We start from the raw sequence: 27360 nt of genomic DNA on the forward strand, positions 1-27360 counted from the left end.
GGACGCACACGTTTTCTATCGGTGTCAGATCTGCGTATATACCTGACCTCGGGAGTAAGCATCGCAGTCGTTTAATGAACAAAGTAAGAGCATATGAACTATCAGGCCAATTGTGTGACTGCATTGAAGAGTTCCTAGATAACAGAACGCAGCATGTCATTCTCAATGGAGAGAAGTCTTCCGAAGTAAGAGTGATTTCAGGTGTGTACAGGGGAGTGTCGTAGGCCCGTTGCTACTCACAATATATATAAATGACCTTGTGGATAACATTGGAAGTTCACTTTTTGCGGATGATGCTGTAGTATATCAAGAGGTTGTAACAATGGAAAATTGTACTGAAATGCTGGAGGATCTGCAACGAATTGACGCATGGTGCCGGGAATGGCAACTGAATAAATATAGGCAAGTGTAATGTGATACGAATACACTGAAAGAAAAATACTTTATCATTTAGCTACAATATAGCAGGTCAGCAACTGGAAGCAGTTAATTCCATAAATTATCTGGGAATAGACATTAGGACTGATTTAAAATGGAATGATCATATAAAGTTGATCGTCGGTAAAGCAGATGCCAGAGTGAGATTCATTGGAAGAATCCTAAGGAAATGCAATCCGAAAACAAAGGAAGTAGGTTACAGTACACTTGTTCGCCCACTGCTTGAATAGTGCTCACCAGTGTGGGATCCGTACCAGATAGGGTTGATACAAGAGATAGAGAAGATCCAACGGAGAGCAGCGCTTCGTTACACGATCATTCAGTAATCGCGAAAGCGTTACGGAGATGATAGATAAACTCCGGTGGAAGAGTCTGCAGGAGAGACGCTCAGTAGCTCGGCTTTTGTTGAAGTTTCGAGAACATACCTTCACCGAGGAGTCAAGCAGTATGTTGCTCCCTCCTACGTATATCTCGCGAAGAGACCATGAGGATAAAATCGGAGAGATTAGAGCCTACAAAGAGGCATACCGACAATCTTCCTTTCCACGAACAATACGAGACTGGAACAGAAGGGAGAACCGATAGAGGTACTCAAAGTACCCTCCGCCACACACCGTCAGGTGGCTTGCGGAGTATGGATGTAGATGCAAGATGGCGCACAGCTGTGGTAATTGATCTTTGATATACTGGACACTGGCACAGGAACGCAATTGACGTCCGAGCTGGACGCACACGTTTTCTGTCGGTGGCAGATCTGGGGATCTTCCTGACCTCGGGAGTATCTCAACATCACACGGATAGTATGCAGAGAAACGTGCTTGCGTGGACGAGCATTTCCTTTCGAAAAATGACACCACGACGGTCTTACAAGGGAAGAAATACTTGCGGCCGCAGAATGTGTGTGACGCACCGTTGTACCGCCAGGGTTCCCTTAAAGAGTACCACCGACTCGACTGCCTCCCTCATCATGATACCAGGAGTAACACCATGTGAGGTTTATTTTGTAAGTCATCGATGTGCACATCAGAGGGAGAGAGAGAGAGAGAGAGAGAGAGAGAGAGAGAGAGAGAGAGAGCAAGCTACGTTACTGTTGCACAATCTTTGTTATTGTTGTGACAAAGTCTTTGCCTCTGCGAGGTCTGATACATTCTTAGTTGAATTGTGGTAGGTGATGGATGTACAGTATTCAGTGCTGTGCTGACTTGAGATTGTATCTGTTGGATGAAGAAAAATTTATTATAAAGGACTACAAGGATGAATATGCTGTATGCGAAAGAATATAAATTTTAATAATGTTACTGATTTTGAAGAGAGGGAGATTGAGGTAAGACTACAGCACTGTACAGCAAGTTTGTTGTAATAATTATTGCCAGATAGTTAACTTGCTCACAGTTGAGAGAAAGACCACCCCACATCCCTGAGTCATGCACTAATATATCAACTGATCAAGCTGTTTCTGTTTTGTAGAAGTTGTCTGTTAACATTGTTCACTTTTCAAATCATTGTTCACTTTGTTAAGCATGAATATTGTTCAGACCAGTTTTGTGTGTGAAGATAATGTGAAATTTTGCTCTGTCTCTTTGAATACAAACTTCATTCTAAAATCGTTGTCTTGGAATGTAATTTCATAGGAATGGCTACTCTCCCCATTCCACTGTTTAAAGAGGGTTTACCATTACGCATTATCACCTTGCACCATTGGTATGCAACAGTTGGAATACTGTTTGGAGGTTTAATTTAAAAAACATAAATCTAGCTTAGCCGCTGCCTGCTTGCTTGTGGCTGTTGTGCTTTCCACAGATCTGGAACAATGTTGGTGAGACGTGAGGTAAGCGAAACTTTCGATTAGGGTCAGAGAGTGGTTTTAGTTCAGTTGCGCATTTAATATGAAGACAAGTTTTATTCAGATCAGTTACAGTTCAGCTCAAATTTTGTTTTGCTTAGCCAAAAGTTACCATATGAATGTAAACTGAATAACAGTTGATAGTTTTGGTAGTACGTAGATTTTCTATGGAATGGAAGGTAAATTTTGACTAAATGTCATTCAGAACCGTTTAGTGGGGAGCTTACAACAGTTGCGGCTCTGCAGAAGACTGGTATCTTTCCCAAGGTCGTCCGTAGCTCGTGGTCTAGTGGCTACCGTTACTGCCTCTGGACCACAGGGTCCCGAGTTCGATTCCTGGCCGGGTTGGGGATTTTCTCTGCCCAGGGACTGGGTGTTTGTGTTGTCCTCATCATTTCATCATCATTCGTGACAATGGCTAGATTGGACTGTGTAAAAACTGGACAGTGTCAAAATCTGGACTTTGTATGGGCGCTGCTGACGGCGTAGTTGAGCGCCCCACAAACCAAACATCAAACGTCATCACCTTTCCCAAGATCGCCGTTATAGTCGCCGACGATGGTCGTCCGGGGTAGAGCAGAACTGATTTTTAGCTGAAAGCAATGCGACGCCACTTACCAGCAGTCCATGCTTCCCAGTTATGGCACCATTCCAAACGCAGCCATCTGTATTACTGTGTTAGCGGTAGCCCATATATCGCAAGGTGTTTCCCTTGTCCTGCTGGTACTAGAATCCGACAAATGGTGCAGGGCGAGATGGAATATTACGGTGAGCCCATTACTTGTTTTCGAATTGTAGGTATAGATATGAATGGGTTACGAATTGCTTGGTTCACAATATGCCGATCCTCCCTTGTTGCCGCCAGATGCGGTCGACTAGAAAGTAGGCAACGGGTATGGCTGCCCTGACGTTCCCAGGCAGTCCGGTGTCTAGACTCTGTCATATTCGAATGCTCTACAAGTCTGGATGTTGCACGATTCGACCAGCAGTCCAAATGGAGAGCGACAATGAAGCCCCTGTAAAACCCTGTGGGTGTTGTAAATGTGTCTCACAGGAGTACGCTGCAGCTCCATATCCTTCACCGTGATTATTTAATATCCGACCTCGTTCACGCCCCCTTACATACCCTGTCAGGCCTGGTAACGACAACCTAATCAGGTCGCCGTTCTCCTTGTCACAGAAAATTGGAACTCCTATCGCTTTCAAATCCACCGATAGTGCGTGCGTGCGCCAAGTTGCACTGTCATCTGACTATATCTTCTGGCCACATCACTTTTTTTTTTTTTGTCAGGCAGTGTATGTGCGTTCCCAAGTGACACATACCCACAACTTAAAATTTTTTGAGGTATAGCCTCTTTCATTGGTGGTCAATTTGAGTTGGATTCAGTGTCTCATTTATACATGCTGCCCAAAAGGCACCGACATCCTTTAGGGACAGTTCACTTATACAGGAATAAGTAAAGAATGTCTGGTAAACATGAGCTGTAAAACGCGTTCTGTAAAAGCTATGAGCACTTGTCAACCTCTCTAGCGTGAAACGCTACACTCCTACTGAAGAAACGCTGACTAAACTAAACTAAACTCCGCCCGAACACGCCATGAAGGTCCAACGAAGCCGACCGACCGCCGTGTCACCCTGAGCCCTCAGGCGCCACTGAGTGCGGATATGGAGGGCCATGTGGTCAGCACGCCGCTCTCCCGGCAGTATGTCACTTTCCGAGACTGCAGCCGCTACTTCTCAATATAGTAGCTCCTCAGTTTGGGCTGAGTGCAATCCGCTTGCGAACAGCGCTCGGCAGATCGGATGGTCACCCATCCAAGTGCTAGCCCAGCCCGGGAGCGCTTAACTTGAGAGACCTGACGGAAATCGGTGTTACCACTGCGGCAAGGCCGTTGGCGAACAAATTCTCATAGCTCTTAATGGTTGAAATGGCTCTAAGCACCATCGGACTTAATATCTGAGGTCATCAGTCCCCTAGACGTAGAACTTCTTAAACCTAACTAACCCAAGGACATCATACACACCCATGCCCGAGGCAGGAGTCGAACCTGCGACAGTAGCAGCCGCGTGGATCCGGATTGAAGCACATAAAACCGCTCGGCCACCACAGCTCTTGAAATATACTTTTTAGAGCCCATGTTTACTTCATCTTTTTTTCTTATTTTGGTCTATACTACCTCCTTCCAAAATACGAAAAGCAAAAACCTTATAGCAGAAGAGATATGTTTCATAGTATCGAAGGTGAATCAAGTGCTCAAATCTCTTAAGGTATGCTTTTTAGGGCCCTTATTTGTAGATATTTCTTTCTTGTTTTGAGGTAAGGAACATGTCACTTAAGTTTGTCGATGTTTTTTCAAGACATCCTGTATATGGAACAAATATTTCGTTATCTGAGGTCAAAATAATTATACCAGAAACGTAAATGCGTGTTGAACATCCAACACTCTTCGGAAGATTTGTATTGAATTAAGAAGTGCGTCACGTCCCTATGCGACCTTATTATAATAAGCGGTTACTTTGGTAAAAGATATTGGTTCACAGGTCGTTATCTGTAAGCAGAACTGCATAACCATATACAGGGTGTCCCAGCTATCTTGTCCACCAAAAATATCTCTGGAACAATAACAGCTATTGAAAAACGACTTTCACCGGTGTCAATGTAGGGCTGTGGCCCATGAATGTACATTTTTGGAAACATTCTAAAACAAAAGCATATGTGTTTTTAACACAAACTTATGTTTTTTTTTTTTTTAATGGACCTCCTGTATTTTTTCTTCAGCAATCTATAGCATGACAAAGCACATACACAATGGCGTAGATTGCATCGCAATATTCCCATTACATCCCGAGATATTAAGACGCGAAATTGACGCTTGAAACACCCGACATGCGTTGCAAGCGCATTTCCTGAGGCTCAGGCGTGAACCCCGTGCTGCCCGTAATCGCGCAGCAGACCGTATGATTCGTTTCGGACCTCTTGATAAGTATGGAGGTGTGATTACGCATGTCAATCACATCGCGATTACGGGCAGCACGGGGTTCACGCCTGAGCCTCAGGACGTGCGCTAGCAGCGCATGTCGGGTGTTTCAAGCGTCAACTTCGCGTCTCAATATCTCGGGATGTAATGGGAATATTGCGATGCAATCAACGCCATTGTGTATGTGCTTTGTCATGCTATGGATTGCTGACGAAAAAGTACAGGAGGTCCATTTAAAAAAAACATAAGTTTGTGTTAAAAACACATATGCTTTCGTTTTAGAATGTTTCCAAAAATGTACATTCATGGGCCCCAGCCCTACATTGATACCGGTGAAAGTCGATTTCCAATAGCTGTTATTGTTCCAGAGATATTTTGGGTGGACAAGAAAGCTGGGACACCCTGTATTTTGCACTTGTAAGCACTGTCTTCTTACAGAGGGTAATGGAAAAAGGAAATCAGTAATGGATTTTCAAGAGTATCTGCTGAGAAATAAAAGCAAAGATATTGAAACGGAAAGCGTCCGAAATACAAGAAATATTATCAGCTGTTTTGAGCAGTGCGACTGAATAGCAGCCTCACTGTATGGCAGAACATTTCCTTCACGTCGAACACTGATCCGAGTTGCATTAGTCTGAATGTGCCCTTACACCGAAGGCAGTGTTGCCTCTAGTAGTTGAGTGACGCGAAACCGTTGTGACGGAGCGACTCACCTGAGAAGTTGGTAACGGCGCTCATGATGTTCATGATGAGCGCTGCACTCGTCGTCTCGTGGCCCATGGACGTCAGCTTGTCTCCGAACAGAAGGCTGAAGACGGAAATCAGCGACTGGCATGTCATCTGGAAAGCGAATTACAAATAACACATTAATTAATGGTACGCATAGCAGAACTTACTTTGAAACATACTGGCGAATTAAGACCGGGTGGCGGACCGGAACTCGAAACCGGAACCTATGGTTTCCGCGAGCAAATCCGCTACTGACTGAGTTATTCGGCAGATTCTGTCGCCGCGTAAGACAAAGGTTTCGGAGTCGAGTACCAGTCGGACATACAGTTTCGTTTTGCCATCAAAACAGCACACAGCTACAGAGTTTGGCTTACGTATTACATCTGTTAATAGTTCCAGGCAGAGAGACCAGGTATATGGTTAAAACTATTCACTAACGTTTCGCCCCCGCCTGCGGGAGACACCGTCAGGGGTAACATGTTGGGAACTAGATCGAAAGCCCATCACACCCCCGATTCATACGATAAGTTGCGTTTCCATGTTCCCGAATGCATACGATTGTTCTTGAAGGGTGGCTTCCTGTCCATTCTGCTTCGTGGTGAAGTTGATCGGTGAATGTATGGAATTGAACTGTTTCATTTTGCCAGAAAGTTTCAAAACAGCAGACACTCCGCTGCAGAGTAAAAATTCAGCCAGAAGAAAAACTTTTAGTTTTTTAGCTTATGTATTACGTCTGTTAACAGTAACAGGCAGATAGACCATATCTATGGATAAAACTATTCACTAACGTTTCGCCCGTGCCTGCAAGAAATATCGTTAGGGGTAACATATTAGGAATTAGAACGAGAGCTCAATAGACCCCGAATTCATACGATATGTTGCCTTTACATGTTTGCGAATGCATACAACTGTTCTTGACGAGTGGCCTCCTGTCTACTTTGATTCTGTGTTGAAGTTGATCCGAGGACGTACGGAACTGAATTGTAAGAGGAATTCCTCGGGCTTGTCTATTCCTTGTGGCCCTATAAATAATGTGCCGTCAACGTGGCGTAAAAAAAACTGATGTCCTGTCTCAGAAGCCGTGATCTCTGTTGTTGTAATGAACAAATACTGCCAGTAATGAACGATTACCGGTTTCGGTCTACCCAGCAGATGATCTTCAGATCTGGCGCGTAAAGTGCCGAGAAGCTGCACCTTGCGCGCCAGATCTGAAGATTATCTGCAGGCTAGATTGAAACCGGTAATCATTAACAGAAGAAATAGTGACGTAGGCGGTGTTTGGTCATTCATTATGACGCATAAAACACCTCGGCTTCCAGTGGACCGTTGCCAGTACCTCTCGCCGAAGTGTTCCTTGTTCATATTGGCCGCCAGTGAGAGTGGACTGTTCTTAGCGCTATTGGTGAGATAGGGTAGCATACACGGTGTAAAAGAGAAATATATCGATATCATAATGTTACTGAACAAGTTGGAAGTTTCTAAGTGGAATTCGTATAAGATGAGTCTTAAGTATTCCTGTAGTAGCGCTTAAAAACCCACGCAACGTAAAAGGGAACATGTATGTTAGAACCTTCTAGCCGGAAACTACTGAGAAGTTGCACAAAGTCAACGGAGTTATGAATGCGATGTTGTGATTTGATAAGGGGAGCACTATTAATTCCTTAAAGTATTGCTATATTTTTGGTGAAACAAGGACGTCGATCGCTAGTAGAACCAACACTGACCCGGACATTCCTTCTCAGCAGATTCCGTTACTATGCTTAGCTGTTACTTGAGGCTCCGCTATTCTGCTCGCCGTACACTGACAGCAGGGTCAACCTCCTTCCTCTCTCCCTCCCTCTGCTCTCCCCCCCCCCCCCTCTACCCTCCCTACCCTTGCAGCTATCTTTCCGCTCCACTGTTTGCCGAGGCCTCTGGCTCCAGTAATCCTTTTATCTTCTCGACCAACACGCTTTGCCTCTCATTTGTTGTGCAAATGGTGAAACTGTTCTCTTAAATGTCACGAGATTTATTTCGCTCCGTAAGCCGGGAGGAGTAGGAATTCACACATGCAGCTAGAAATGGCACCACATTCTCCCAGAGGAGCAGAGGACGCGGCATTGGTACCTGAGTGATACAGTATTACATCTGGTCACTACACTCTAATAGCGAGAAACGTAACAGATGGACGAAAGGACAAGTTTAACTTAAGAGTCTAACAGTAGCACAAGGTTTTACATCTTCTACCCACGCACAGATAAAGAAACATTGATTTCTCACTGCAGATTCGTAAATAATGCTGTTCTTACAGACAATAAGGCTACACTATAGTAAACTGTATAAAATACTTCGGCAGGCTATGATACAGAGGAGAAGATGAGTAAGAAGTGTGTTGTGCATTTTCTGGCATCTTTATACATAGAAAAATGACAGGAAAACAATCGTGGCCGGCCGCGGTAGTCTAGCGGTTCTAGGCGCTCAGTCCGGAACCGCGGGAGTGCTACGGTCGCAGGTTCGAGTCCTGCCTCGGGCATGGATGTGTGTGCTGTCCTTAGTTTAGTTAGGTTTAAGTAGTTCTAAGTTCTAGGGGACTGATAACCACAGATGTTAAGTCCCATAGTGCTCAGAGCCATTTCAACAACATTTGAAAACAATAGTGTTAATTCGTTATGAAGTACGAACCTATTGTAGTCTACGTTTGTATAAAATCCATGCATTGTTTTGTAGAGGTGCTGAGTGTCAGTTTGTGCGATGAAGTTCCATGCCTGTTTAAATGACGCAGTAAAATGTCAATGGAGATATCTACAAAAGACAATCACGAGAAAACAAGTGAAGCAAGATACGAATATTAAGGGGATATAATGCTAACTAAATCATAGCTCGTACAAAATTTGTACTTATTGGAATACATGCTGAAATATATACAAATGGTAATAAAAGTGAAAATATCAGTGATTCAGTATAACTACAATATGCTTCATGATACAAAGTGAAAAATATATACACTGCGTGACAAAAAATGTGAAGCACCTAGAAGGCAAGGTCGGATATCGTAAGCATACTGTATATACAGGGTGTCATTAATGGAAATTCCAGTTTCAAAACCTTGTAGAAAGAAAACTGCTCAGAATGACGTCAAATTTGAACAGCATGTTATTGACGGAGACAGAAACGTCAGGGAACAAGGAAAAAATTCAACAAAAATTTGACCAATAGACGGCCCTGTAAGCGTCAGAATATGCACACCATCAGACGCGCGGCACCCGGCTGTTCTTCAGTTTGCGTCCGACACAGTCAACACGAATGTCTCAACGAAGGATCGCACGCTGCTGGCAAAGCTCTTTTAAAAGGACGGTCACTGTGCCAGTATCCCAGCAAAAGGTGTGCAAAGGGTGTGGAGAAAACGATTAAAAAATTCGTAAAGACATGTCCTTTTGAAGTCGATGTGACAGAGGAAGAAAAGCAGTTGATCCGACGTCTGTGAAAGAAGTGGCCACAGCACTCCAGGACCGCAAAGGACTTGGAAGGACAATTGGATGAACCAGATAGTGCCCTGAAAAGAAGTTGTAACATGAACATCAACAAAAGTAAAACAAGGCCAACAGAATGCAAAACTGCAGAACACTGTGGCAGCCGCCTGATTCGTGGGCTGGGCCGCCAGGTCAACCACAGGCCGACAACACGTTGCCCCGACCTCCTGCGGGAGTAGCCAATTAGAGCGTCTCCATAGACGCTCACTGAGGGCAGCTCAACCAGATAGGCAACACAGTCGGTCCCTGAGGTCAAAGCAGGAACAGCAGCTACGCCGCTTAAACTGCCCCCACACCTGGCAGATGACGCCAGTGTTTTACAGCAGCAGCAGCAGCAGCAACGTACTTCATTGAGCCAAACAGATGGAAGTCGGAAGGTGCGAGATCCGGGCTGTAGGTCGGATGAGGCACAACAGTCCAGTGAAGGTTTTTGTGCTCCTCTCTGGTGCGCACACTTGTGTGAGGTCTTGTGGTGTTACGGAGAAGGAAAAGTTCGCTTGCATTTTTGTGGCGACGAACATGCTGAAGCCGTTTCTGCAATTTCGTGAAGGTTGCACAATACACTTAGAGTTGATCATTGCACTATTAGGGAGTACACCAAACAGAATAACGTATTTAGAGTCCCAGAAGACAGTCGACCTGACTTTGAACTTTCTCTTCGGAAAAGGGGTGTTTGTGGCGCCGCTCCATAGATTGCCGTTTTGTTTCCGTTTCGAAATGAAGAACCCATGTTTCATCGCCTGTGACGACGTTCGATAAAAATGGTTCAAATGGCTCTGAGCACTTTGGGACTTAACATCTGAGGTCATCAGTCCCCTAGACTTAGAAATAATTAAACCTAACTAACCTAAGGACATCACACACATTCATGCCCGAGGCAGGATTCGAACGTGCGACCGTAGCAGCTGCGCGGTTGCAGATTGAAGCGCCTAGAACCGCTCCGCCACCGTAGCCGGTACGACGTTGGAAAAAAATTTGTCACGCTCAACCTCAGAACGTGTAAATTATTCCGCACAGAGGGTCCTTCGTGGCTTTTTACGATCTTCTGTTACGCGGCAAGGATCCAAGTGGCCACACACCTTTGAGTACCACAACTAGAGGGCGTGGGAGTCAGCACTACCATCTAAGACGTCCGGTTGAGCAACAAGATGTTTGATTGAGATCAGTCCGTCACCCCGAATGAGACTGTCCGCACATTCCATCACTGCAGGAGTCACAGCTGTGTACGGACGGTGAGCACTCAGGACATCGGACAGGTTTGCGCGACCCTGATGCGTTGACGACAGACGCTTCACCCAACGACTCACCGCGTTTTTTTCACTGCCAGGTCTCTGGGAGCTCCTACAAATATCTCCGATGCTCTGGTTTTCCACCAAGAGAAACTCAATGACACAGCACTACTTGGAGCGCACTTCCGTTACAGACGCCATTTTGTTTGATTAAAATGGCTCTGTGCAGTATGGGACTCAACTGCTGTGGTCATCAGTCCCCTAGAACTTAGAACTAATTAAACCTAACTAACCTAAGGACGTCACACATATCCATGCCCGAGGCAGGGTTCGAACCTGCGACCGTAGCGACGCCATTTTGGAGGGCATGAATAGCACTGTCGCCTATCGGAACTTCATGAAACTATAGGGGCTCAAAACGAATATTGAACCATGTCCCCATAAGAAAATCCGTATTTTTTTAACCGAAATTGGCCAAGAAAAAAAAACGTGTCGCATTTCTTAATGAACGCCCTTGTATTTCATATGGTTAGTCGAAGTTCTGCAGACTTTCCAGGAGCGAGTATAAGGCACTTATTTAGCTTACACACAAAAATATGGATACTCATCATTGATGTAAAAGAGAACTACGAGTTGTAATAGTGGTTTTTGACCTGAAAACACTAATTTCCTTTCACAAGGCAAAAATGTTTCTTTTTACCTCGGTAAAGCACTGTCATGTTCTGTCAGCTTTTGGAGCCTTGACCACTTAGTTTTTTTTTTTTAAGTTACTTGTGCATCTTCCGAAAGGTTAAAGTGCTGTGAACATCTGCCTCCTAGAGTTTGCCAGAACTGTTCTAATTAGAATGCTAAAACCCAGTGCAACTTCGCGACCAAAGTAGGTAATTGTGGATGTTTCTTTCAATAAGAAACGCTTCATTGTTAGACTTTGGCACAAAAAGGGTGAATTAAACTGCCACAAAAATCTTTGGTCATCTACAAAATAGCATAAAAAGTCTGACTGATGGGCAACCAGCATCTAAAAACAAATTAAATGACTTTTTGAATGACAACTCTTTCTACTCAACAGATGAAGTTTTAGTTATGATACTCGTTAAAAAAAACCTATGGAATAAGAAAAAAATTATATTGTATAAAGAAAACTTATGTTAAGCTGACAGGTTCCACATCATTACAATATTCACGATCTATGGAACAAGTATTAATGTAATGTAATATAATGTCCAACATTATGGCCTATTCTCGTATAAGCAGAGCGTATCCAGTGTAAGTGTAGGTTGTGGTGCAGGTGCTGTCTTCGAAGTAGGTGTTGAGCGTTCCGGCTCCAGCTCTGTTGGTAATAAGACCGGAGCTAACACATCTGGTCTGAATCTACTGGAACAGAGTCCTAGGTAAAAATGGTAACGGACTGCAGCGTATGGTCATTATTATAACCTGCAGCCGGCGGATCCAAATTTTCCTAACAATATTCTGGGAATGTAGGAAATACACAAGAGGTGGGGGGAGGGACGGTTCAGCCGAACTATGTGGAAGACAATAATTCGACTGTCATGTTTTTCAAGATAACGTGAAAGATTAGTATTATGCAGCCTGATAAGGGTGTATCATACCGCTTGAGATATCACATAACGCTGCCCTCTCTTCACTCTGCATCGTTTGCAGCATTTAGGTCGATGGAAACAATGGACAGACTTCCTCACTGGCATCATTCCGCCGTGTTCTGCAGCATTACACAGTACTATCTGCATCTTGTACCAGGGTTCGATCCATGGCAGCTTTCAAATGTCATTACAGACTGAAGTTGCACAGGATGTGGAGCATACGGAACTGGTCCACTTCTTGCCATCCAATACGGAGAACACAAGAATTACGACTTAAGAGGACCATACCCTGCCTATCTCACTCATGTTAATGTAGGAAAGTATTTGCACCATTTCTGAAAAGTCTATTTGATGCAGGACCTTAATATTTTTACTGTATGTTACATGATGCTAATAGAGTCAACTGTACTAAAATCTACTTTATCGAGTTTATAGTTTTTAAGAAATTAAATTAATTAACCAAAAAATTAAATATTTTCTGCAGAAAATATTTTTTGTTAACTTTCTGATGGAGGAATATTAATGACTGTAGTCCCAGAGGTGGCTTTTTACGTTAGTCAGAGTCTCTGAAAATTTCATTCATTTATCTATGATAGTTTCTGATATACTGGGGCATGTGTACTTAAAAGTTTAGTTTATGGCCCAAACATCTCTCTTCATTGCCTCCAGATTTTCTTTATTTCTTCTAATTGCCTGCCCATAGTATACCTACAAGTTTTCTATTTCAGTTTTAGTTAAGTCACGCTGACTGGTCAACAATTTTCCATCTTCTAATTTTTTTCCTCGCATATCAACAGTTAGTTTTCTCACCCTTGTTACCAAACGTTTTTGAACATGACCTACACATTCTATTTTGCTAATAATGCCATTTTTGTATGCCTTACTGTCACCATCGCCCAAATATTTGGTGTACCGTACGCTTCTAGTTTCTATGGAGCGATGAAATATTTGTCGTACTCCATGAACTTCCATACCACATCTTGTTCCTCTAAAATTAGCCACACAGTTGTGTTCTTTGTGTTCATTGACTTTACAACATATGCAATATTTAGTCATTATTTAACACTTTAGCGGTGTCTACACTCGTGGCAGTCACTACTCCATTTAGAGGAGTATGTCCTCTTTTCTGCCAACTTCCATCAAGTGCAACTGCAATATCTGAACATCCATCATCTTCTCCCACTGCTTCCCTAGCAGCCAGTTTCATGCTTTCCTCACTGACCTAACATACAAGTTTCTCTAATATTGCAGTAATTTATTCAAATTTATTTGGTGGTTGATGTAAGTTCATCACTGAACAAAATGTTCTCCCTGCAGCCATGCTTTTGCCAATGGATCATGGATACTCCATGAACTTCCATACCACAACTTGTTCCTCTAAAATTAGCCACACAGTTGTGTTCTTTGTGTTCATTGACTTTACAACATTTGCAATATTTAGACATTATTTAACACTTTAGCGGTATCTACACTCGTGGCAGCCACTACTCCATTTAGAGGAGTATGTCCTCTTTTCTGACAACTTCCATCAAGTGCAACTGCAATATCTGAACATCCATCATCTTCTCCCACTGCTTCCCTAGCAGCCAGTTTCATGCTTTCCTCACTGACCTAACATACAAGTTTCTCTAATATTGCAGTAATTTATTCACATTTATTTGGTGGTTGATGTAAGTTCATCACTGAACAAAATGTTCTCCCTGCAGCCATGCTTTTGCCAATGGTTCATAAGGCATAAACTAATCTAGCATTGATTTCATAAGGACCACTTGCGTCTGGTTTTGAAGAACTCATAAATAAATCACAGCTGAGCATTTAGTGCAAATTAAATCCAAAGCTATTGTTAGGTCTTTTCTCCCACTGGCACTCTCACAAATTTTCACACTCTAGGACTCACCACACTGTTTACATTGTACTAATTTAGAAATTACATCTGGTAATATTCTCAAATTTATAACAATGTTACTGCACCCCTTGTGACTTCGTTGTAACTCTCTTGAAATGGTGAGAGCTTCTTTGATGATGCATTTGTTGAAGAATTACAATTAGCAACATCGTTGCCAGGCGACATAACCTCTTGTACAGAAAGCTTTCTAAACTTGTTTCCTCTAAATTATCATTTCTTGAAACTGCCTTTACGTTTCGCCATCTTCAATCAACACAGCAAAACACACGTAAACAATCACTGCAAACGTAAGTATAAAAACTACTCGCAATCATACTTGAACAAAACTAACCGCGTGTTTGGAAGCGTGTTATTTACAAACAGTAGAAACAAAAGAATACCGACCGCTGCATTCTAAGGATAGCCAACACACTCGGGAGTAAAAACAAATCCCTAAAGTGCAATGTAGGAGACATAAAGATCAAAAATATATAAAAAAAGTGGGTCACAGAAACGTGGGCGTGGCACATAAACACACGTGGTAGGAAAATTCTCTTTAAATGCTGGGAAAAAAATATCTGCGAAATTCTTTTCAGAGTACTTAAATAAAGACCTTAATCTATCGAAATATGATGAAAACCGAAAATCAGTTTTTTTCGAACTGAGCCACAGTGTGGTCCCCTTAACTAGATACAACCATCAGGATGCTTTCAAAATGTCCTGTAATAGTTACATCTGAAGTGGTGGTGTGTTTAATTCCCATGTGTTCCCATGACCAATGTTCCATAAAGAGTTGTAGAAAATGAGTTGTAGCAAGGAAATAATTCGTTCCCAGACTCATGTCGATATGAGACAGTTTATTATCCTATGTGAGAAGAATGTGTCGTGAATATTTGGCAGTACCTTTTTGTTGCGTCCTAAAGAAATCGATTACGGTATCTACGTCAACTTCGTAAAATGTAAAGTGCCTGGCTAGATCTGCTCGAGATGAGCAACCGGTTAAATAAATACTTCTGGATCTGTCAGCATAATCAGCAAACCACGAAAAAATTTAATCGTGTTAATGGCCATGCAGAGAGAAACATCTTCTTGTTCCGTTAGCAAAGGCCTCAACCGTCCCAAAATTGGGTAGGATGGTCTGTCTTTCAGACCATGGTCCTCAATTAAATGATAACAGCTGAAAATCATGAGTCTGACGATTCAGAAAGTAACAGCCTTCACATCCGGATCGCAGATGATTATACGAGGAATATTCGTCAGGTTTTCGCCAGCTGTGTTGGTATACTTAGTCAATTTTTGTAATCAGTCATTAACGTTACATACATATTAAACAGGAGGCCTTTCAGGGACGATTCTTCATCGTTGGCTGACAATTCTGATTTTTAGCACCACAGCAAGGTCCTAAAGGAAGCGGCAATGGAGAAAATTCTTTCCTTCACTGGAGTCAATATCGCTGAACTGGAAGCTACGCTAATATGACTATGTAGGTCATCCTGTAGTATTCAAAACCTCCAGACCATGTCATGAACAATAACTGTTTGCTTTATATAGTTCAACATACAGTCACACCTATAAAATTATATTATTACGACAAAACACCGAGACCTGCCTGTAGTTTATTACATACACTAATGCGAGCCCCCGTTAGTAACATTGATCCCCAAATCAATTACTCCCGTGGATACACACCTACCTTGCACTCGTTTATTGTCCATTGTTGCCGGTCCACACCTTGGTATTATGTTGGCTGAGGTGTTACCAGTAAACCCAATAAATAACGAACGAAATCTTTGCGCAATGGCCGTTTATTTGGCTTCCAAAATTAAAACAATAATACTAGTCAGACGCTTCAGCTAAACTAATACAGCACATCGGTATCTGTAAAAGCGTCCGATTACTACAGTCCTTTACCGTCCAAGTGCACAGTTTCAGTCTTCATTTTAGTCGCTTTTCATGTTATTCGCAATCTCCTTATTAGTATTACGTGTCTTAAGGTTGTAATTAAGTGTTATGTGAATGTGTGTTGAAGGTTAATTATATAGATGATCCATTTCATTCAAGTGACTTTAGAAATCCCTCACCAACTACCGGTTCTTTCTGTGTGCATGCAGTGTTGCGTGTTCAAAATGAACTACAACTTTTTGCTGTATCAGTTTCATTACTTATTATACGACGCTGTAAGTACTGTCTCCCTCAAAAAAGTCACCTCTGCCGGCAATACAACGTTCCCATCTTTCTCACCCTTTTGGAAAGCCTCCTGGAACTCATTTTTCGGGACGGCACGCAAGTCTCTTGTCGCATTGCTCTGAATCTCATTTATGCTTAGGAAATGACGTATTTTCACCGTGATTTTATGTTTGAGAAATAGGAAATAGTCTGCTGCGGAGAATACAGTGGATGGGGCGCAACGGGAATGTGACGTTTTGCTAGATAGCTGCGGACGAGGAGCGACGAGTGAGTCGGTGCATCGTCATGATGCAACATCTGAGTCCGGATTGCCCACAATTCAGGCCCCTTCCTTCATCCCTCATGCGCGCTAGGATTCGTCAGCAACTTATCGAATAACAACAAGAACTCTCTCGTCATGGTCATTATCTGTGAATGTGGAACGTCGTTCAGGCTGTGGATAGTCACCGACAACATTCCGTCTTATTTAACACGCTTTAACCACTCTTAGCACACCATGAGTCTCATATAATCATCCCCGTATGATTGGCTTCAAAATTTTCCAGATTTGTAGCACAATTTTTCACATAAATGTCGTTCTTCAAGCTCTTTCACTTTCACTGTCACTACTCCGACGAGCAATTTGTGCTCATGTTCACTTGAGCGGCTGTAGTTCGCTTACTAAAATGTGGTCTCTTGCCAGGATACGTTTGGTTCATTTTAGGTCATAAATTCCTATGTAAGAATTGTAAGTAACATACCGAAATCATTTATAACGCTCGAAGGACAGCTGTATCTGTTTCCAGTCCCGACTAAATAAGCGACACGTATTGGCATTTGGCTGCAATTGCCCAAAATGCACCTCCGGCTATGTGGAGTTGTGCCTCATATTTCTCTTTCGCATGGCTTTTACGGTTAAATGACTCTGAGCACTATGGGACTTAACATCTGAGGTCATCAGTCCCTTAGAACTTAGAACTACTTAAACCTAACTAACCTAAGGACATCACACACATCCATGCCCGAGGCAGGATTCGAACCTGGGACTGTAGCGGTTGCGCGGTTCCGGACTGAAGTGCCTAGCCGCTCGGCCATCCGGCCGGCGCGTTTACAGTAAGTGACACGTTATGTTGAAATTGCACTAATAGGTTTTTCGTTTCAAAAGTAGAGACAGACATTCGTAAATCTCGGGGCAATGTTTGCTATGTACTGTATGTGCAGCTTTTCTTGTCTATAATTACAGTTCTATTTACGAATCACTTAGTATCTATTATTGTTAATAACGTTTTTCAAAAAAGGAAAGGTGACCTGATCATTTATTTAGCAACTAAATAGCAATACAAATTCAAGATACAAAAGAAAAAATACCTTTTTTATTCTAGCACAACGACAATTATTTTAGAATCATAGTTTGCTTTGTAGCTGCAAGGATGCCACGCAAGTTTGCTTTCCGTCTTTTTTTATGGTAGTTGTGATGGAACCTCGATACTGAAGTAGTGGTGTCTGTAGGACAGATGGCCCTGAATAAAATTAGAAAAATAAAAAATTACACGAAATTCAACTAAGTGCATCCAGTGGCGAGTAGTCGGTTACTACAAAAGCTGTTTAGAGAGTGACTACTGAATGTAGTTTGTGTAATGTTGTGTTTTAACTTACGTATCACGCTTTACAATAAGGTAACTGTCCAAGGCTATCATGTGGTTTCATTCATGTAATACAAAAGAATCGATACCACTATTGCCGGAAACGAGCGGCGGAATGGTATCCTTTGCCACACCTGACAACAAATGATAACGTATGCTGCCACCGATGTTCCATTCTAATCGATGATTCATTGCAGTTGTGATGCATGTGTACAATAAAATAATTAACAAATTAGATGTTTATTGTTACACCATTAAATAAGTGGATTGGGCATGTATCCCGAATCCGTAACATCTATCAATCACGCCACGAACAGTTCAGAAATCACGTCATCGCTAATTTTTGTAAATATTTTATATGCCTTCTCCATAAAAGTATGTTGGTTTTATAAAAAAAATGCTATTTATTGAATTCCATAATACCTGCAGCGGACTAGTCTTTTTCCTAGGTTGCGTCAAGAGAAGCAAGATGGAATTATGGTCAACGAACGGGCACATCAACTGCGCAAAATGGTACAGCATCCACTTCCCATCGACATACTCTTACCATACAGTGATTTTCGTAACAGACTCGTCAGCCAAGCAAAAACAAAGGTTAATAGGCACAGATTGTAACATGAAAGGACCATGGTACTAGCCGATTCGGCAACAGATTACGCTCCGCCTTTGATTTCTGAACTTAGCGCTCAAGAGAAAATAAACTGTTACACTTAAAAGACTAAGAGCAGATCGGACGAATAATAATAAAACAAGATGTTTGTAATACTTAAATCCTTCTCTGAGCTGCGGTTTCTGCCACATTGACTAGGACATTATATGTACGTATATTCATAGAATGTGATAAATAGCTTCGCCAAAGAAGAATTACGCAGTACAATATTTTAAAAATTGAATTGTTTTTATTTTTTCTCTTAGAGTAGCTCTAGTTCCATGAACAGGTCCGTTGATAAATGTATTTGCCATTTTCTTCGTCTTTGTAAAAGGAAACTTCAAAAAAACGAGTATATATTTAATATTTTAATATGTATTTAAATATATTTTTATGTTAAAATTTCACAGCTTTTATTGGTATGGCGTAGTCAGACTAATTTATTTTGTTGACTCCCGTGTATTTTAATTTCGTTTTATATTTGGTAATGAAATCAGACTAGTGTCATGTTTCCATCATTATGTGCAATAGTAGTATCAGGTGAAATGGACTCTGTCTGGAAGCAAATTAAAAAAAAAATAAAAACAGACACAACATGTAACATCTAAGCCCTAAGAGAAAAGTAGGAGTTTCTCAAAGCTTATCACTACTGACGAATCTCTGGATAAAAATTCGTTACGCGTTTGGGGAAATTCTGTTGCAATTTCGGCTGATTCTTTAACCCAAAGTATTATAATAATGAAAAAGTGGAAAGAAAAACCTACCAGCAGATTTTCTCTTTCTACTTGAATGCTACGGGGAATCAAGACATAATTAACTAGTGAAAGTGGGGCTGGAGCACGGAACGATGAAGCGTAAAAGAGGAGGAAGTGCTGTACATACAAATAAATAAAGTAAATATAAGTAAAAAAAATCGATATAGAAAGCGACGGAAAATTTCAACTAACTATATGCAGTGGCTGAAAGTATCTGTTTTGTTACATCAGAACTCGCATATATTACGTGCACTGTAGGTTATGACGAACAAATGAGTTTTTATCTGAAGTAGTCGATTTGGAACTGAGTGAGTAGTAGAAATCGATCGCTGATTGATCGAGATCTGGGACAGAGTGATAGCAGTGGATCTCTGACTTATCGAGCTGCGAGTTCAGCATAACTATATCACGACACTGACGACGATTTCGGATACGGAACATGCGGTATTGTACTCGAAGATTTCTGAAAAATGAAGCACTGTGTTTACTACGTCTGTTGCGCTCTGACTGTATCTGATCTTTGCTCGGCAGCTGTGTGATTCAGCACGACTCGCTAGTCTGGCAGCCTCTGTTATCCGTAACGAAAACAGGAAGCCCGCACAGCACTTTATCAGCCAACACGAGCATCTCTTGTTTCTGTTGGCGCGACACGCGCTGTTGAAGGCAGCTGCCAGCCAACTCGCCACCACCAGGGCAAAAGTTTTCACCTGTTTCTTTTGTCCCGTCGATATTGGATCGGTGACGAAGGTAGAGCAGAACTATGTCCGTTTCTCTACTGGTAGCTCGATGTGCTGAATCAGTTAAGAACTGGAATATGTTTCCCGAGACTTGCTGGTATTCAAATACACTACCGGCAATTAAAATTACTACACCAAGAAGAAATGTAGATGATAAACGGGTATTCATTGGACAAATATATTATACTAGAACTGTCATGTGATTACATTTCCACGCAATTTCGGTGCATAGATCCCGAGAAATCAATACTCAGAACAACCACATCTGGCCGTAATAACAGCCTTGATACGCATGGGCATTGAGTCAAACAGAGCTTGGATGGCGTGTACAGGTACAGCTGCCCATGCAGCCTCAACACGATACCACAGTTCATCAAGAGTAGTGACTGGCGTATTGTGACGACCCAGTTGCTCGACCACCATTGACCGGACGTTTTCAGATGGTGAGATATCTGGAGAATGTGCTGGCCAGGGCAGCTGTTGAACATTTTCTGCATCCAGAAATGCACTTACAGGACCTGCAACATGGGGTCGTGCATTATCCTGCTGAAATGTAGCGTTTCGCAGAGACTGAATGAAGGGTAGAGCCACGGGTCGTAACACATCTGAAATGTAACGTACACTGTGTAAAGTGCCGTCAATGTGAACAAGAGGTGACCGAGACGTGTAACCAATGGCTCCCCATACCATCACGCCGGGTGATACGCCAGTATGGCGATGACGAATACACGCTTCCAATGTGCGTTCACCGCGACGTCGCCAAACATGGATGCGACCATCATGATGCTGTAAACAGAACCTGGATTCATCCGCTAAAATGACATTTTGCCATTCGTGCACCCAGGTTCGTCGTTGAGTATAGCATCGCTGGCGCTCCTGTCTGTGAGACAGCGTCCGCAGCTCTCGGTCGTGAGGTAGAGTTCTCGCTTCTGATGCCCGGGTTCCCGATTCCCAGCGGGGTCAGGGATTTTCTCTGCCTCATGATGACTGGGTGTTGTGTGATGTCCTTAAGTTAGGTAGGTTTAAGTAGTTCTAAGTTCTAGGGGACTGATGTTAAGTTCCATAGTGCTCAGAGACATTTGAACCATTTTTTTCTGAGATGCAGCGTCAACGGTAACCACAGCCATGGTCTCCGAGCTGATAGTCCATGCTGCTGCAAACGTCGTCAAACTGTTCGTGCAGATGGTTGTTGCCTTGCAAACGTCCCCATCTGTTGACTCATGGATCGAGACGTGGCTGCACGATACGTTACAGCCATGCGGGTAAGATGCCTGACATCTCGACTGCTAGTGATACGAGGCCGTTGGGATCCAGCAGGGCGTTCTGTATTACCCTCCTGAACCCACCGATTCCATCTTCTGCTAACAGTCATTGGATCTTGACCAACGCGAGGAGCAATGTCGCGATACGATAAACCTCAATCGCGATAGGCTACAATCCGACCTTTATCAAAGTGGGAAACGTGATGGTACGCATTCCTCCTCCTTACACGAGGCATCAAAACAACGTTTCACCAGGCAACACCGGTAAACTGCAGTTTGTGTATGAGAAATCGTTTGGAAACTTTCCTCATGTCAGCACGTTGTAGGTGTCGCCACCGGCGACAACCTTGTGTGAATGCTCTGAAAAGCTAATCATTTGCATATCACAGCATCTTCTTCCTGTCGGTTAAATTTCGCATCTGTAGCACGTCATCGTCGTGTTGTAGCAGTTTTAATGGCCAGTAGTGTAATTAAGGCACGCGAAGTTACCGCTTTGTGTCATTAAAATCAAACCAGAAATAATGTCCTGGCATTAAGATAAATAACCACAACTGAGCACATCCTTTAACAAGTAACCACTGATGACGGTAAGAAGAGTATCCTTGATTTATAGACCAATCACACAAACTGAAAACTTATATGAGCAATTTCACTAATTTACCGATCGGTATCAAAAACACGCAAGTTAATAAATAACGCTAGTTACCTTAAAATATTAAGGCAGGATGTAAAATGGGTGGATGCAGTGTGAGATGCAGTCCAGATTACGTTTCTCCTAGCTGTGTTTTTCTCGATACCCTGCCTCTTTAGCGTACAAGGAAATTATTTTTCTGCTGATTGTGTTGAACTGAAAGTGAAAGAAGGACGCAATTTTTGTATTTTAAAATATTTCTTCATGGAAAGCTGCGCAAGTGTTCTCGACATCTACCGCTACACTCAGCCATTCAGGCGATGCGATCGGAGACCTCCAATGGAAATTACAATGAACTTCTACATCGACATCCATAGTTTGCAAGCCACTGTAAAATGCACGGTAGAGGGTAATCACATTTCTACCACGTTTACTGCCTTACAACAAGGGAAAAATCTGGTAGTGGAGGAGGAATCAATGTGATACATCACTGCCTGAGAGGGTACGTGATGTTATTTCAGCGATGAGAAAATAGAGTAAGATTTACAACAGACTTAGCAGTGTGACCCTACTTATCAGTATGACGTTGCATCCTCTCTGGCCTGGTGTATCCTCAGTCGTGGCAAACTGGCCTACGACTGCTGTAACTGGTCCTTGATAAACAGGATACTGGCATTGGAACGGATTTGACGCCCAACCTAAATACGTTCTATCGGGAACAGATCTGGGGACCTTGCTAACCACTGAAGTTACCCAACACCACGTAGACATTTCATAGGGACCCGCACCATGTGTAGAGGAACGTTGTCCTGCTGAAAAATGGCACCACGCGTATCACGCATGAGGTACAAAATATGAGCACTCAGGACGTTCGTGACATACCGTTGTTAGAGCAGCGTGCCCTCAAACTGTGCTAGTTGTGACCTGAAGTCATAGCCGATAACTACCCTATCATGACGTGGGGATGGGAACCGATACGGGTATTTTAGTTGTGGATAACCAGTATCTTTCGATATTTATTTGACCTCGCTTATAACAGGTGCACCTTTAATAACAGCCAAATAAAAGCACCGAAATATTACAGCATGGCCAAAATTTTTCGTTTTTAAATAAACCTTTCCTTTAAAAGAAGGAGTAATTTTTATTGATGTGATTTGTATTGGTGTGAAATATTGCGTTATTATAGAAAATGAGGAAAGCGATCAGTGCTGTTTCAATTACAACGCTGACAGAAACGAACCACAAGCAACTACAATATGTGAACAAAAGTATGCGGACACTCCAAAAAACAAACGTTTTTCATATTAGGTGCATTGTACTGTTACCTACTGCTAGGTACTCTATATCAGCGACCTCAGCAGTCATTATACTTCGTGAGCGAGCAGAATGGGGCGCTCCGCATAACTCACAGACTTCGAACGTGGTCAGGTGATTGGGTGCCACTTGTGTCATACGTCTGTACGCGAGATTTCCACACTCCTAAACATCCATAGGTCCACTGTTTCTGAGGTCATAGTGAGGTGAAAACGTGAAGGGACACGTACAGCACAAAAACGTACAGGCCTACCTCGTATGTTGACTGACAGAGAAAGCAAACTGTTGAAGAGGATGTGTAACAGGCAGACACCTATCCAGAACATCACATAGGAATTCCAAACTGCATCAGGAACCACTGCAGGTACTATGACAATTAGGCGGCAGGTGTGAAAACCTGGATTTCATGGTCGAGCGGCTGCTCATAAGCCACACATCACGGTGGTAAACGCCAAACAACGCCTTGCTTGGTGCAAGTAGCGTAAATATTGGACGATTGAACAGTGTAAAAGCGCTGTGTGGAGAGACGAATCACGGTATACAATGTGGCGATCCGACGGCAGGGTGTGGGTATGGCGAAAGCCCGGTGAACGTCATGGCCTGCGTTTGTAGCGCCAAGAGTAAAAATCGGAGGCGGTGGTATTATAGTGTGGTCCTGTTTTTCATGGAGTGGGCATGCACTTGTTGTTTTGCATGGCTCTGAGCACTATGGGGCTTAACATCTGTGGTCATCAGTCCCCTAGAACTCAGAACTACTTAAACCTAACTAACCTAAGGACATCACACACATCCATGTCCGAGGCAGGATTCGAACCTGCGACCGTAGCAGTCCCCCGGTTCCGGACTTAGCGCCTACAACCGCTAGACCACCGCGGCCGGCGCTCTGTCACAGCACAGGCCTACACTGATAAGCACCTTCTTGCTTCCCACTGTTGAAGAGCAATTCGGGGATGGCGACTGCGTCTTTCAACACGATCGAGCACCTGTTCATAATGCACGGCCTGTTGTGGGGTGGTTACACGACAATAACATCCCTGTAATGGACTGACCTTTGGGATGTTTTTGAGCGCCGCATTCGTGCCGCGCCTCGCCGCCCAACATCGATACCTGTCCTCAGTGCAGCACTTCGTGAGGAATATGCTGCCATTCCTCAAGAAACCTTCCAGCACCTAAATGAATATATGCCTGCGAGAGTGGAAGGTGTCATCAAGGCTAAGCGTGGGCCAACACCATACTAAATTCCAGCATTACTGAAGGAGGGTGCCATGAACTTGTAAGTCATTTTCAGCCAGGTGTCCGGACACTTTTGATCACATAGTGTAGCATAAGTATTCGTACAGCATGGATGAGATAATAATGACCCTGTTTCCACGTGTCATGGCCTACAGTATGCCTTTACGTGCAGTATCCAAGACTATGTTTGGAAACTGAGAGAGTGAAATTGTTTCAGTCTTCGTGCGATTTCTACGTTTATTATGGGAAATGATAGGAATAAAAAAATCGAAAGCGGTTACTTCAGATAACGCTTATTTTGAGCGGGTTTAGCAGTCAGGTTAAAATGGCGTGAAAAAGAAAATAATATAACACAAAACCAGTTATTTTAGCGATAACCGCCATCTCTACTGTGGCGTTAGAAGTAACACTGTTGTGCATCTCCAAAAACGTTAGCAGAATGGAATCTCTCCGCAGTTCGCCTCCATACTCGACGGCAGTGTTCATCTTAGAGAGTGCAGAACTGCTGTCCATTGGTCACCTAAATGCGCCGCCACTGATCAGCAGTCCATGAATGACAGTCGTGTCGAACATGCTGCATCGGTAACGCTCAGTGTTTCTGTAGACGTCCTCCAATGACTTGTTGCGTCCACTCCACAGCCGTGTTGTGGTGTTAGCGAGAACCACAGCATACGATGCCAAAATCCCGTAGTCCAGCTGCTGCTAATCTTGGACCTGAGGTGAGGAATCAAATAGAATGTGGCAGGGTGCCTCTTCTTCTCTGACAGCAAGCGCACACGTGAAGCAGTTACGATGTGCTTGGTGCACAATACGACGGTCCCCGCTGATGGTGGTCGCTCGACCTTTGACGACGAGAACGTCAACCCCAACGTCCCATACGTTCCAGAATCGGCCCACTGTCACATCTGAAAGCCGCCTAATCTGGATATTGCACTATCCGACTAGCCGATCAAATGGGGAACAACAATTAGTCCTGTCGAACTACGTCAGGTATGATCACTCAACATCTGACGCTGTTCGCGTCCCTTATACGCTGAGGCGACAAAAGTCTTGGGATAGCTGCTAACATCGTATCGGACCTCCTTTTGACCGGCGTAATGATGCAACTCGATGTGGAGTGGACGCAACAAATCATTGGAGGACGTCTACAGAAACACTGAGCGTTACCGATGCAGCATGTTCGACACGAACTGACCTCTCGATTATGTTCCATAAATGTTCGATGAGATTCAAGTCGGACGATCTGGATAGCCAAAACATTCGCTCGAAATGTTGGACGCCAAAACATTCGCTCGAGATGTTTGGAATGTTCTTCAAACCAATCGCAAACAATTGTGGCCCCGTGACATGACATCGTTGTTTGCGAATAGGAAGTCCATGAATGGCTGCAAACGGTCTGCAAGTAGCCAGACATAACAGTTTCCAGTCAATGATAGGTTTAGTTGGACCAGAGGACACATCCCACACCATGTGAACACAGCCCACACCATTATGGAGCCACCACCAGCTTGAATAGCGCCATACTGACAACTTGGGTCCGTGACTTCGTGGGGTCTGCTCCACCCTCGAATCCTACCATCAGCTCTTACCATCTGAAACCGGGACTGATCTAACCATGCCACCGTTTTCCAGTTGCCTAGGTTCCAACAACCGACACAGCCTCGAGCAAAGGTGAGGCGCTGCAGGCGATGTTGCGCTGCTAGCAAGAGAACTCGCGTTGGTCGTCTGCTGCCACGGCTCATTAATGTCAGATTTCGCCGCACTGTCCCAACGAATACGTTCGTAGTATGTCCCACACTGATTTCTATGGTTATTTCACCCAGCAGTGTTGCTTGTATGTCAGCAATGAAAACACTACGTAAGCAACGCTGCTCTTGGTCGTTAAGTGTCGTTGGCCGTGTCCATAGAGAGAGGTAATGCCTGAAATTTGGTATTCTCGGCACACTCTTGACACAGTGGAACTCGGTATATTGAATTCCCTAACGATCCCGGAAATGGAATGTCCCAAGCGTCTAGCTCCAATTACCATTCCGACTTCAAAGTCTGTTAATTCTCAACGTGCGGCCATAATCACTTCGAACTTTTTGCGTGAATCACCTGAGTACAAATGACAGCTTTACCGCTGCACCGTCCTTTTATACCGTGTGCATGCAATACTACCGGCATCTGTATATGTGCATATTGCTCTCCATTGGCTTTTATTACCTCAGTGTACATCCCACCATGCCTGGAAATAAAACAAGAACAACACTACACACTCTGGTGTCCGTTCCACGTGTCACAGAGAACTGCAGCTCTAATGCGTTCCATTGACGTATGACCATGTCTTCTGGGTGATCATCTTAGTGGGTCAGGCAAAGTTATTGGGGTTTCTCCACGTTCCATTAGCTTTCGGAACCCGGGAATGACGACTGCTTACACCGTCCGTCAAAAGAGTTCCAGCTCCTCACTTTATTCCTGGTGTATAAGGGACGTCAGCGCAATAACTACGGTGGCAGCACAACTAACAACTTTAAACAACAGATCTGCATTCGACCAGTCAGTTCTGGACACACAAGTGTCTACTAATAAATGTGCAACCGTTATGTGTCAGTGTTGTTGTGTCACATTACGCAGTGGAGCAACATCTGTACATCATGTGTTCAACACATTCTCCAGGATGTTTAGAAGAAGAGCAAAGTGTGTGATAAAATTTCTCTCACACTCCTTGACTCCAGGACAAAAATAAAGACGCATGGACTGAAGCTGCGATTTGAT

At 43.3% G+C, this 27360-nt stretch overlaps 1 protein-coding gene across 1 annotated transcript in view; it reads right to left on the reverse strand.

Moving 5' to 3' along the window:
• Nucleotides 1-27360, reverse strand: part of LOC126272360 (monocarboxylate transporter 1-like) — a 212555-nt gene that overhangs the window by 65231 nt on the left and 119964 nt on the right. Inside the window, exon 3 of the mRNA XM_049975171.1 lies at nt 5974-6100. Within this exon, the coding sequence (XP_049831128.1) occupies nt 5974-6100 (127 nt within the window). The remainder of the gene's footprint in view (nt 1-5973; nt 6101-27360) is intronic.

This window comes from Schistocerca gregaria, chromosome 5 (genome assembly GCF_023897955.1).
Source record: "Schistocerca gregaria isolate iqSchGreg1 chromosome 5, iqSchGreg1.2, whole genome shotgun sequence".
In the NCBI taxonomy this organism is placed as follows: Eukaryota; Metazoa; Arthropoda; class Insecta; order Orthoptera; family Acrididae; genus Schistocerca; species Schistocerca gregaria.